Below are 14,673 nucleotides of genomic sequence, written 5' to 3' on the forward strand. Positions count from 1 at the left end.
GGGCACATCATAAGGAGAGGACTGGCAATTGAAAGTTCTGAGAATTGGGGGGGGGGGGACAGAGGGCATCAACAGCAAAATCATTAAAAATGAAGATATTAGAAAGGAATACAGTATCATTAGTATTCAAGAATGCATATAGACCTAACCTAAGGCGATATGATCATTAAACAAAATGGGAAAGGGATGGTTTCCAAAACAGGTGTCTGAAGCCAAGATGGCAAGGGGAGGAGATCATCTTGGTAGTCAAAGTTAAGTCAGAAGTGTGTTAGAAGACTGAAATATGAGATCTGATAGTACAGTAGTCCTGATGAATAATGCAATAATTTGGAGAAAAACTGTTGAGAGGAGTTAGCATTAATGTATGCTTAATCATGCAGTACTATTAACAGGATATTGTACACCTGGGAAGATACACAGGAATTTGATGACAGCATCCTGGTCAGTTCCCCATTACTTATGAACTTTGTGGAAGTCTCCTCCCAGTTATCTATCTTTGACCATTAAGTGGCCAGATAGTGTTATACATCTGGGAAAGCAGAGGGCAATGATTGTAAAATGTTTAAACAAACTGTTTTTTTCAAATAAAATGAGGATGGTCCTAATGAGGGATTTTAATTAGAGGAATTTTCTTCTTCTTCTTCATGTAGCTTCCTCAGTGAGAAGGTGCAACACCATGTCCTTCCAGTTTTCTGTGTTGGTGGCTTTCCTTTTTGTTTCTGCATAGCCATGTGATCCTATCCATGATCTTATATCTTCAAGCCATGTCCTTCATTTTTTGCCTCTTGATCCTTTTCCCATAATTTTTCCTTCTAAAACTGTTAGTATTCTCTGTTCTGCAGAACCTCTCAGTACATGTCCCACCAATCTCATCTTTCTCTGGATCATTTCCTGTAACAAAGATCTCTGTATTCTCATTGTCCATAGGACATCTGTATTTTCACATGAGATTTTCCATGAGATTTTCAGAGATCTCTTATAGTACCACATTTCAAAGGCCATTATCTGTTGTCTTATTCTCTTCTTGTATATCCAGGTCTCACTTCCATATGTGAAAACTGGCTACATTAATGTTCTTATTCTTTTCTTTGTCTCGATACCCACAGAACTTCTGAGCAGATCTTTATTTTTCCAGAAGGCATCTTTAGCTATGGCTGTTCTTATCTTTATTTCTTTATCTTGCTTTCCATCTGCAGTAAAGTAGGTGCCTAAATATTTGTATTCTGTTGTATGTTCAATTTTCATATTGTTTATGAATATTTCTCGCTCGGATCTGTTTTCTTTTGAGATAAATTTGGTCTTTTTTTGCATTTATATCTAATCCAAACTCTTTACCTTCTTCAATTAGCAAACAAGTGTTAATTATGATGAGACTGTGCTTTTTACAGAAATCAGTTTTTGTCCTCTCTCCTTCCGAATTCCAAATCCACCCACGTGCGTAGATGTTCTCTCTGATCCAACTTTTGCATTCCAGTCACCCATAGCACAAATAACTTGATCTTTCTTACCTCCAACTTCCTTTATACATCATTCTATTTTATCATACATATTGTTACACCCTGATAACCAAGAATGTAAAAATTTCAGTTATCATGGTGTAACAAGAAAATAAAAATATAAAATTCTATGTAAGTAGCTAATACAAGATATTTAAAGACAGAAAATATGCTTGCAACCAAGAAAATTAATTATAGCAGAAATTGTTTGTTTAACTAAATAATAAAAAAGGGATTCTTATTACAAAAAAAAAGGATATGGAAAAAATAGGTTAAGTATGACAAAGAAGATTAGAGATAAGAATTTGTATGTGAGAGGCTAGTTTAACACTTGAAAAAAGGAGATTAATTTAGTATAGAGGCTAGATTAAAACAAATGACGATCGCTCAAGGTCAATTCCTGAAGTGAGACGTCGTCACATGAGTCGCGTACAAGGGACCGTAGCATATTTTGGGCAGAGAAAAACACGACTTTAATTGGTGAGTGAGATCGACTCCAGTAAGGGGGAAGAAAAGAAATTGAAGAAGGTGCCGATAGGGGCCATGCAGATAAAAGGGTTAGGAACCCCCCTTTGTGTATTAAGGATGATTATCAACATACCTCTGGAAGGGTGTGTGATGCAAGGAGACTAACAACTGCCTTGGCTAAACAAAGGAGATGGGCTTTAATGTTGCCCCATTCAGTCAATGGAACTGCATTACAAGAATCTAAACATGTTCCCTCTCAACATCAATGGATCAAGAATGGGACTCACTTCCTGGCTGGATTTGAATATATACATTTGATTAGGACAAGAATCAATGCTCTCCCAACTGGAGCTAAAACAACTTAGGGAAGAAGTGATGACAAGAAATGTAGAGCAGGCTTTTGTTGTATGCTTAATGTGCATAATGCATGCACATATGGAGTATGTGTCAGAAGCCAATGCAATAGTGAGGATCATAGAGAACAGGTTGAAGAACAAAGATTAGATAACAGCAGTAGAATCAACTATAGGCCTAACATTGGACTGGGGAAACCGTGTAGGTGCTGGGTGACAATTCACTACCCTCCATAATGAAAAAGCTACCTACTATACTGAAAAACCATGATTGGTGTAGATACTTCAGGAAGAACACTATATTGTACCAAAATTTATCTCTGTAACTGTATCCTTTTGTATGGTGTCAGCAAAGTTATATGGACTTCCTATGTTTTGGACTTTCTCAAGCTGATTTCAAGATCCACTCTTTGCATGCCTTGCAGGGTGTAATGGCAGATGACTTATCAGAGAATGACTTCTTGAATCTCCAGGTATGGAATTGGATAATGCAGGATACTGTTGGAGACAAATCCTCTTCTGGTCTTACATGTGGGGACTACAGTATGTAGGACCGTTTTTCAGTGCAAAGTTAGGAAAATAAATTAAATAAAATTAAAATAAATTTCCAATAAGTGATTGGTGGTCATATGCAAGGCAGTGCAATTTGTCTCCCATATAAGGACAATCACAAATATCCTTGTCCAGAATAGATTTTAAGTCCATGGTCTGCTGGTTGGTGAGTAGATACATTATCCACTCAGCCAACATGCCATCAAATTAAGAGCAGCATGAAAGAAGTAATGCACCCCTTAGTGCTTTAGATTTGGCATTAAATGCAAAATAAGTGGTTTGAAAACAAAAGCTTAACAAAAGTCATAATATATAGCTGCTACTGACATGAAATGAATTTACTACTTATAGTAGTTTTACTGTAATGAAATTGAACTGAAATGGGTAACATACACAAGATTTTACTTTAATATTTATTTTCTAAGCAATTTCTGCTTGAGAAATTATTTTCAAGGGGAAAAAAACACCTTTTTTGTCTTTGAAATTTTTAAAGTAAATTAATGGATGAAAACTATGATTTACTTTATTATTATTGCTTTTTATTTTTGCATATGAAAATGTGCACTTTGGACTCCATGAAATACATATATATTCTGCATACTAGATAAATTATTATTCTTTACTTCACTGTCTACTTACCCTTGCCTCTAACAATACTATTTCCATTCCAAACTGCTGCAGCTGTTGAGCAGCAGCCAAGCCAGATATCCCAGCACCAATAATAATAACTTTTCCATGTTTCTTCACTAAAATATGAAAAAAATTGCATTTTGTTTTTATGTGAAAGGTTTCACACAAAAATATATTCAGCAGTAAAATTCATTTAATTATTTGGTTTTAATTTTTATTGATACTCTTAAGTATCACTAATATCCAACATACTGATGATAAGCTATACCAAACAGTAAAAAAATTTCAAAAAAAAAAAAAAACATGCATATGACAATTCCACTCACCAAAGACTAGAAAATTATTGCATATCACTGACATGGATAGATCAAAAGTTAGTTAAGATAGAAGTCTTGCTTCTGAAAATAACATGGACATTCATGCCACTTGATGCTGCTAATAAGCAGCAGTAATGTTAATCTGGGCAATGAAAATTACCTGCCACCTAAACACTATCCCTTCCTTCTATCTCTCTCTCTCTCTCGCATGCACACACACACAGACACACGCGCGAGTGGTGGGTTCAAACCAACAGCCTATTAGTAGTAAAGTGGCAATTAAATAAATGTTAACTGACTGGAGTCAATAAATTAATATGAATGTTAACCTGCCTACATTTCAGCTTCAGTAATATGAGCAATCAAAGAATCTGGGAAAAAGAAAAAAAATACATATATTTATAGTAGGAAGTGAAAAAACGTGTAGTTGTAATCTAATCTCTGAAGTTAAGCTCAGCATACAGCACTGTTAAGTACAAGTCATATTCATTTCAAAATAATATTTATGTCACATGACTATCTCTAAATTCTTCTATGAGTGGCAAATTACTTTTTCCCACAAAAAAAAAAAAAAAGCACAAAGAAAGATATTTCAACAGATTGATGTTATTATAGTAAATCAATGCTTGTGAAGATTACTTAAGTGACATCCATTTGCTAAAAGAACTTCAATTAACAGTTTGAATAATTACCGTCCACTTGAACTTTCTAAACTATATCCTATGTGATTCCTTCTGCCACAAATGTGGCAGACACCATTTGACATCTGCCAGATGTGACAAATGAGATTTGTGCATTTGTCAAATCTCACATTCCATTTCAGAGAATGCCAAAGCATGAAACCTATCTTTTTTATTAAATTTCCTTGACCATTCAGTTGCACATATTTGGTATTGCTAACATCACTCTCCTTTTTCACTATTTGTCTTTGAAGAATGATTTTCTGCAATTCAAATATTAAAACAGTTAGGTCATCTTCCTTGAGAATTTCAAAGTTCAAAACTTAAACTGGCATCCATCCTAAAATTCTGCTACTGAAGATGAAAGAAATAAGGTATCTGCTGTCAGCAATGATTTTTTTGTAAAAGATCATTGCTGTACACTTATCCACTAAAGAATTTCAGATACTTTCCCTCATTGCAAAACCCTTCATCTCTTCTTATCCAGTTCTCCTTCCAAATATTATCATGGATATCATATAAGGTCTAAGTTTTCAAACTTCTTCTGATAACTGAAACTAAAATCTACTTCCTGAGTTTCTTTTTTCTATGAAATAGTCTTCACTCAACCACTCTCAATTTCATATCCTTTGGCACTACGGTAGTGTCAAATGGGATACACGTATTTCTACTCCTCCATTTCTTGAGCTGATTCACTGTTTTGCTCTTCTGACCCAAAACACCTGTACCAATCAAATAATTGAAATAATCCTTGTTGGAATAAAAGGCCCTCATTCCATTCCAATCAAAACTCCATGAAAAAAATGTGGCATATCATAAATGGCTTGAAAAACAAAACTCCAGATTTCCACTCAGCTTACATTGCAGTGAACAACAAATGCAAACAGACCATCAGCAAATCTAGATCAGACACTGAAAGAACCAGACCAAGTGAAGAAACTTGCCACTGGTTCAAATGGTAATTGAAGCATCTGGTCCCTTGCCAAGACCATTAGAATCAACTTTTGTCCATCCATCTGTGTTTGACCTCTCTCACACATCCATATCATATCATCGTAACATCTTGAAAAACAAGGCTAACCTCACGACATCATTCTTTTCCTGCGTAGATGACCACAGACAAGTACCTCCCCCTTATACATACACATATACAATTCAAGAAGAGCCCACTGCAATTCTCCTTTGTTCTTTTATCAGGAAGATATCTGAAGAGGGCCTCAACAGCTAAGATACCAACAAGTATGCAGGTCCGATGATGTATCCTCAAAACTTGTACTCCAGAATTAACATAAAATATCATCTTCATAATCTTTCATACTTGTCTAACATCTATCTCAGGGAATGGAAATAAGCCTATATTCAACTCATCCGAAAGATGGAAGATAAAAGTCAGTAATTAAGTGACTGTCCCATTACCCTAACCTTAGTTCTCTTGAAAAATGATGGAATCAACAATAAACTTCACCACCACCTGGAAGCTTTGGTAGTTTGTGTAATTTTTGGTTTAATGGCACAAGGACAACTATAGTCATGCTGTACCAGAACACATGTAATAAATAAGTGGCATATATAGGTGTCAGACTGGTTGGCGTATCTGCTCTCCAGCCAAAAGGCTACAGCAGATTTAAATCCTGCCATGGATGTTTGTGATTGTTTTTCACCTTCATACAACTGTATAAATACTCTCCCACTATAGGAGAGGCCTTTACCCAACAGTGGGGAAGATATATATATATATTTAAGATACCAAGTAATTTTATATAAACTTGGTTTTAATCCTATTTCCCAAATAAGCAAACAGACAAGAAAGTCAAGTTTGCACCTGAAAATAGTGCAAGTCCAAGGCAACTCATGGTAAAGATGGATAAAGCTCTGATCACTTTTCTTAGTATTTTACTCAGTATTTATAAAACCAAGTTTATATAAAATTACTTGGTATCTTGAATACATAATATACCCAAGTTAAAAAACTTTGGTACATATATATATATTATAGCTTCTATTCACTCGGCTTGTAGACATTTTAAAAAATAATAATTATACTGACTAGGAACACTGAGAAAGGTATGATAAAAACTTTAATCAAACACGACTAGTTTCGTCAGAACGCCGACTTCTTCAGGTGTGTAAATAACTACAAAAGAACTGGAAAAAATAACAAGTTAAAAAACATGGACTTCTCATATAAAACAAATTGGGAATAGACCTGAGGAGAGGCCCACCGAAGAGACCTCAATAAAGGTCAAAACCGGTCTGGGTAGTGACCCTTCCCATAATGCATAGCATTATACATCTGCAAGGAAATGTGCTTTGCATTATGGAATACTAAAGCAGCTGATGTGAAGTCCTAGCTACTTTATACGAGTTCCCCTGTCATAAAAATACTTCAGGTGCAAACTTTATTTACTTACACTTGGATAAAGGATTAAACCAAGTATAATTTCTTGGTATCTTTAATTTATAGTATTACCAAGTGAAAAAAGCTTCCCAGAGCAATGTCATACTTTTTTTTTCTTATCCTTCCAAGAAATCTTCAGTACTCTCCTATAGCATATAACACCACATCTGAAAGGAAAGGCCAGCAATTTTCTGATTATGGATTTTGTATATGCCCACGTCTCACATCCATAATTCAATGTGGAATATACATATGATTTTATTATTCCAAAATGCTTCTTTTGCCTTAGCTATTCTTGATTTTATTTCCATAACTGCTGGTCCATTTTCTGTAATCGCTACTTCTAAATAATTATAAGCTTTCACATTTTGAATGAATCCCATTGATACCTTAAATTTGTTTTTTGTTGCTGTTTTTTTTTCCCCCTTTATTACCATATACTTCATTTTAGCTGTATTTAATACTAAGCCATAATTCAGACTCTTTTTGTTTAGTATTTCATCCATATTTTGTAACCTGTTTTTGATTTCACTATGAACACCAAATCATCAGCAATTCTAATAATGTTAATTCTACTACCATTTTATTCCCATTTCAATTTCTTCAAATTCTTTCATTAACATTTCACTGTGTATATATATTAAAAAGTATAGAGTATAGGGGATATTATACATCCTTCTCTCACTCCTCTTTTGATATCTATCATCATCAAATTCCTGACATGTACCCTCAAGGGGTGTACAGGATATTATGATAGTGCTACATAAAAAACTTAAATCATTACTAACTTCCTATCAACAATTCTCCTCCAAATCAGTCTGTTATCTGTCAAGACTCCAACATTATCAGTTCTTATATTTCTGCCTTCTAAGGCACTTTTTACTGAATCAATCCAATTATATCTTGGTGATCCTCTGGGTCTTTTTCCTGCTGAACTGGCAGAGAACAATTGTTTTTGCTAATCTTTCCTCTCCCATTCTGTTTAAGTGACCATACCAGCTGAACATAGCTCTGCTAACACACTGGATGCCAACAATGTCAAGTTCTTTCCCAATATCCTCGTTTTTAATAAGATATTGCCATTGATGCAATGTGTTCGTGTCCTTAATTTTTCTCAGGATTCTCGTATCTGTGGTCTCTAGTCTTTGATCAAGTGTTTTTTTCAAATCCAGCTCTTAGATCCATAAGTTAAAACCGGTTTCAATACTGCCTTGTATACAGTTTAGTGTTTTGACTAATATCTCTCTTATTCCATATAAATTTATTCAGTCGACTTCCTACCTACTAGCTTTGTTGATTCTATTGCTCATTTCCATATTTAATTTACCATCTTCTTTAAAAATTGTGCCTAGGTAGCTGAAATGGTTTACTTGTTTTATAGGTTTTTCCATTCACGATGCAGTTGATATTTTCAATGTTTCTGCCTATTTTCATTGTCTTTGCTTATATGTTATTGCTAATTTTCATACCAAATTTATTACAAGAGTTATTCAATTTAGTCAGGGAATCTTGCAGACTTGTAGCAGATTTATTTAGAAGTATAATATCGTCCACATAAAGCAAAGAGCTGATATTAACATTTCCAATTTTGATATCAGGTTTAATACTGCTTTCCTTCATAATGTGATCCATATAGATAATGAATAACAGAGGGGATAATGTACATGAGCGTCTGACACCAGATTTAACATCAAACCATCTTCCTGTACTTCCCTCAATTCTAACCACTGACTTCCAACTCGAATAAAGACTAAGTATTGCTTGATATAATGCTCCATTCACAGCATATAACTGTAATGTTTTGAATAGCTGTTCTCTTGGCACCTTGGAATATGCCTTTTGCAGGTCAGCAAAACTTAAATACAGATCTTTGTTATATTCTCACAATTTCTCAACTATTTGTTGTGAAGTGAAAATCTGATCATGACAGCTTCTATTTGATCTGAATCCAGCTTGCTCTTCACCAAGCTTCCCTTCCACAATCCTTCTCAACTGTTTCTCAAGTATACTTGCATAAATCTTACCAGGAACGCTCAGTACGGAAATACCTCTGTAATTTTCGCATTCAGTTTTATTTCCCTTTTTGTATAATGGGTACTATCAGAGCTCTACTCCAATTATCTGGAATTCATCCCTCTGTCCAGGCCGTCTGAACTATGCAGTGCAGCCACTGCAAGACTTTTATTTCTCCATACTTCAGCATTTCTGGTCGAATATCATCTACTCCTGCTGCCTTTCCGCATTTCAGGTTTTTTTTTATGGCTTTTTCTACTTGAAGTATGGATATGTATGCCTGATTGCATGCCTGGTCAGTGTTTTTTTATTACTGTGCTCTCACTGATTGTCTAATTTAGCAATTTTTTGAAGTGACTCCATACTTCAAGGATATCTTTTTCTCCAGTTTTCATATCACCTTTATCATCTCTAATTCCTTTTACAGCACCCTTTCCTCCATTTCTGAGCTTCTTCAACAACCTCCAGAATATTTTGCCACCTTCTTGATATTTATTTTCTATGTTCTTACCAAAGTCTTCCCATGACTTTTGTTTAGCTAGTTTTACACAGTGTTTAGCTTTCTTACATTTGTCTTTGTATTCTCTAAGAGCACAAGATGACTTATTCACCAGGAACTTTTTATATGCTTTCTTCTTTTCCTTCACTGCCTCTTTAACTTCTTGTGTCCACCATGGAGTTAGGATTTTTCTATCCTTGCAGACTACCTCAGCATATGCCTCTCTGGCTGAATCAATCAATGTTTTCTTCAGGGCTTGTCACTGAATCTCAAAAGCCTGGTTCCTGTTCTCAAACTTTTTCATTTTTTCTTGAATAATGTTTGTGTGTTTTAGTCTACAGTTCACATCTCACATCTGAGAGCTGCTCACTTTTATTTGGTTTAAATCCTTAAATGTTCTTCTTTCAATATGAGATTCAATTATATCCTGCTCAAACTAAATGGTGATCATGTAATATCTCGCATGACAAGTTATTCCATAACTTACCGAGCTCAATTTTACAGGGGTCTCAAATCAGAATATTACATAAATTATAACGTAAAATGATGTAAAATAAAAAAAAAAATTAGTTGTAAGTATAATATGTATGAATTACTGTTACCTGTAAAACTATTATGTTCAAAACAAAGGAGGATTATTCTTTGGAATGAGTCGGTAGACAAGTTGCCCAGATAAGCAGAGAACAAAAGAAACACCCTAAAGGAAAAGGTCAGGGGCACTTGTGAAAGTTAAAAAAACATAGAAAACAAAGCCCTTGGAAAAAAGAGCGCAAAAGTGGTATCGATCTGAGGATAGGTGCGAAATTTGCCAAGAAAAAGATGAAGAACGAAAAGGATATTTAAGCGACCTGGTGAGTAGGAGACTACATTCACTCATCCTCTAGGGGTTCACCCACTCACAAGGGTTTAATAGAGTTCCCCGCTGGAATTTACTGGTGTCTCTGAGTGTTACGAGAAGTTCCAAAGTTGCCATGGTTCTCCATGACCATCAACTCCTGTGGCTAGAAATTGACGGAAAGGTTTCGAAAGTGAACTCCAAGTCTCCCCAGGAATTTATTTGAAAAAAAATCATCCAGTCGTCGACTACAGAGGGAAGGAAAAAAGAAAGATATCGCCTGTTATTCGAATCAAGCCACCATTAAAGATGAAAGGATTTGCCACGATGTTCAAGTGAGAACAAGAAGCATCCTAATCAAGGCAATGGTATGAGATGTCCTAACGGAACCTTGGCTTAATACAACAGACTGTTTGTAAAGGAAGACCTGTGAGTAGCTGTAACATATTGATGTTCTTGTGCTACGGATATGTACAACTGTGTGAAAGTATGAGATAAGTGTTTGTCTTAATTATGTATAATAGAGTAGACTATAGTACTGTAATGTATAGTAGCATATGATATATAATAGTATATGATAATCAGAATTTAGGTAAGCTAGGAAGGATAGCCATAACTAATTACTTGTCTAACATTTATTTTATTTTAACATTTGTACTTACATTTTTTTTTGTTAAAATAAATGACTTGTTAAACAATACACTGATCCAATTCTTGCCAATGCACTATTTCAAAAAAAAATTATGTACCTGTGTGATGATAGGAAATTGCCACGACTAGATTAACTGTTGAGTTCGATAATTAGAAATAGTTATGGGCCTTTGGATTGCCATTTCAAACTCTCACTCTCAGAAATTTGGTTCAGCTGGCACATTTCAATGCACTATTTCAAAAAAAAATTATGTACCTGTGTGATGATAGGAAATTGCCACGACTAGATTAACTGTTGAGTTCGATAATTAGAAATAGTTATGGGCCTTTGGATTGCCATTTCAATCTCTCACTCTCAGAAATTTGGTTCAGCTGGCACATTCGAAAAACAAATAATTTGTCAAACTGAAGAGCATAAGGGACTGAATAAGTTGCACACATATAGCTGGCGGCAGTTAAAATTAAAGCCAGTCATATTCATGATAAGGATAAAGGTAAGGCAGTAAAGGGGGGGGGGACATGAACTCGCCGTGAGTGAAGAAAGAAAAGTGAAGGAGAAAACATTAACTCTATTTAGTATATATGTATATACAATAATTAAGGTAAAAATAAAGTAAAGACAAATTTTACAAATGCTGCAGCCAATGTGGATATAAAACATAACCATATTGTTACAATCACTTCCGATTTCAAATTCTCAGCACACTCTAGTGTCCTGTACCAATGAGAAAACATCGATATCAGCAATAACAGTCAATGAGACTTTTCTTATTCCTTGCATCTCTTCTCTCCGTGTGAATTTGTGCACATTTTTATGTTGGAACACTGTGTTAGTAATAACAGTCCATGTTGGAAGCAGAATTCCAACAGGTATTTGCCATTATTATTAGCTTTGCTATTTTCTCCAAATTTTTCCCCAAAATACTTTTGTATGTCTGACAATCATTTCCCATTCTGCTATTCAGATCCCCAAAAAGGACCATAGTTTCCTTTTTCATTGTGTCAGTTGTTTTCTCTAAAGTCTGAAAAAAAAATTCCTCCACTACTTCTACCTTAGTAGAATCTTCTCTGGGACTATAGGCACAAATAAGTCTCATTGTTCAGTTCCCCATTCTGATATTTGCCTACATCATTCTACCTGATATTGCCTGCCATTCAAGAAGATTATCCTCTATTTAGTGTTGAATACTATAGCTACTCCTTTTTTTCCCTGATTGTTATTGCCTGAATATAATATTTTATATTCATTGCTTAGAAAGATCTCACCTGTTTTTGTCTTTTTGGCAGGCAATATCAAGTAGAGTGATGTAGGCAAATTTTTGTTTCAGTCGCCCTGTCATTTCGATCTGGTACTTATCCAATTCCTCAGGCAGCTCCATTTCTTTGCCATACAGGCTTCTTATGTTGATAGTATGCCGATCTTGAACTCTGGTGGTGATGTTGAGTTAGGATGTGTTTCAAGATTTATTCTAGTAGCTGACTTTTCACTTTCATCCTGATCCCTGGTAAAAACAATGGGGGGTCCTTGTTCAACCGGGTGACATGCCAGCTGGCATAAAATTCTGTCATGCTGTGCCATCATTTTACATTGTGGTTTAAGCCAATTAAAATTTTGATTAAATTAAAAATGTAAATGAAATTACAAATATGTCAGTAAATCCCAATTGACATTTGTTAACTTGAAAAAGATTAAGGTAACTTTTAAGTGCAAAAATACATGTTAGATAGAGAATATATGGTAATGTGACATTAATTAAAATAATAACTTTAAAGAAAGCATGAAAAAATATAAAAAAGTAAGACTGGTAGCTGACTTTTATCTCTCTCTCTCTTCTGGAAAAGACTGAATTCAGGCTTACTTCCATGGTACTGGATTGATACCATTCAGGTAAAAACAGCCTACAGAATAAGTTAATTATTAAGTGCAACTGTTGAACATAATTAGACAAATAGACCATCAGGATCAGAAGACTTGTGGATCTAAGCTACTCCGGATTCTTCTGATATGTTTTTAGGCAGAAGCCTTTTTTTTTTTTTATGACAAAAGATCTTGGTACAGTGGAAGATAATTTATCTAGGTCATCTACACAAGAATTGGAGAAGAAGGATAACAGGAGATCAACAATATAATTTTGGTGAGTTGCTTAAATGTAAATATTTTTTAAATTTATTTATAATTTAATAATTTAAATTATAAAGAAATATACCAGGTAAAGGTTTTAATCTCTTGAATACACCGAAGTTGAAATAACCCTGTCTTTCTAAGTAAGCATGGATTCTCATTACTAATGGACCATCACCTATACAAAGATATAAGAAAATGGATAAAAAGAAATGCATATAAATATTTGCATTAGGGCAGTGTTCACAACTCATTTATTTACTTCACAATTAAAATTTCTAATTTAAACTATAATTTCAAAAACTTTTTACCCATTAAGGTTTATGTTACAGAGAAACTTTAGTATATGTGAAAATAGCTTATCTTCTATTTACCCTTTGCTTTTTATAATAATGGCTATTCTTAATTAACTGAAATCTCATTCACATTCATTGATGACATTGCACTAATATATACTGTTTATTCAATATATATGCAATACACAAAAGAAATTTCAAGGCTATATACTATATAAAGAGAAAAATACATGGTTACAGAGGAAAAAAAGTGAAGTGGAATATTGTAACAGCAGATATTTCACTGCTACACAACAGTGTCTCAAAATAATAAATTACTGAGATACTGTCCACTTAAAAAAATAAGACAAGAATAGAAATTCCAAATGAACCAATTATAACAGGTGTAGTTAATAAACGCTATCTTTTAAATGCAAGGATATGTGTATTATGTTAAGATCAGTAGAATGATAACTCAGAGATTAATACCATTTCAAGACAACACACACACAGGATACTATGATAGTAATAATGTAAACTTATTATGTTGTACCAACTTCTAATCAACATTTTTTCTCAAAATGAGTCCGTTATCTATCAGAAAACTTCAATACTGCAGATCTTATATTTCAGTCTTCTAAGACACACTTCTAACTGCATCAATCCACTTAAATCTTGGTCTTCCTCTGAATCTTTTTCCTGGCATCTGGGCATCAAATACTGTTCTGCAAATCTTTTCTTTCTCATTCTGTTTAAGAGACCATATCACCTTTTTTTTTCCCTCTCTCCCCTTTTAAATATGACCTACATACGAAAAATTGCAATGTCTATAGCATATCAGTGTTGTGTATGAGAGAGAGTAAGGAGAAAGAATGAATCTTCTCAATTTTTTTTTTTTTTTAAACAGCTGAAGGTTGCATTCTTTGGAGAAGGCAGAATGGAAGAGGCTGTTTCACAGAGTAGAAGCAGATGGAATGAAAGAAGAGGTAGAGAAGTTGGTTTGGCAAGTTTCAAGCTGGACTGCTAAATGGGTGTTGGCTAGCAGCAGCTCTTGTGATTTTGGAAGAAAGTGGAAGAATGACAGTGGCCAATTCAGAGAAGGAGTGAAATGGATCTGTGAGAAAGATTATTAATTAAGTAGACTGACCTCTTTTGGATAGCATCATGCAACCTTAGAGAGGATTTTGGTGCACTATCCCAAATATATGAGCAGTATTCCCTGGTTGGGCAGATTTGGGATTTGTATAGCGTTAGCAGCTGTAATGGTGTGAAGCAGTTTTCTCAGAACTTGGTCACTTAAGTGGGAAAAGTACACCAAGTTTTTTGGTGAGTGCAGAAGCAATGGTTGAGATGCATTTATGCCAGGAAAGGTGGGAGGTGTAGG

At 34.6% G+C, this 14,673-nt stretch overlaps 1 protein-coding gene across 1 annotated transcript in view; it reads right to left on the reverse strand.

The window, feature by feature from the left end:
* Positions 1-14,673, reverse strand: part of Su(var)3-3 (lysine-specific histone demethylase Su(var)3-3) — a 648,388-nt gene that overhangs the window by 586,045 nt on the left and 47,670 nt on the right. Inside the window, exons 4-5 of the mRNA XM_090409239.1 lie at positions 13,100-13,192; positions 3,509-3,615 (exon numbers count right to left, since the gene is read on the reverse strand). Coding sequence (XP_090265365.1) covers positions 3,509-3,615; positions 13,100-13,192 — 200 coding nt within the window. The remainder of the gene's footprint in view (positions 1-3,508; positions 3,616-13,099; positions 13,193-14,673) is intronic.

The sequence above is a fragment of the Typopeltis vanoorti genome, chromosome 19 (assembly GCF_054136105.1).
Source record: "Typopeltis vanoorti isolate ZY-2024b chromosome 19, IOZ_Tvanoo_1.0, whole genome shotgun sequence".
Taxonomy (NCBI): domain Eukaryota; kingdom Metazoa; phylum Arthropoda; class Arachnida; order Uropygi; family Thelyphonidae; genus Typopeltis; species Typopeltis vanoorti.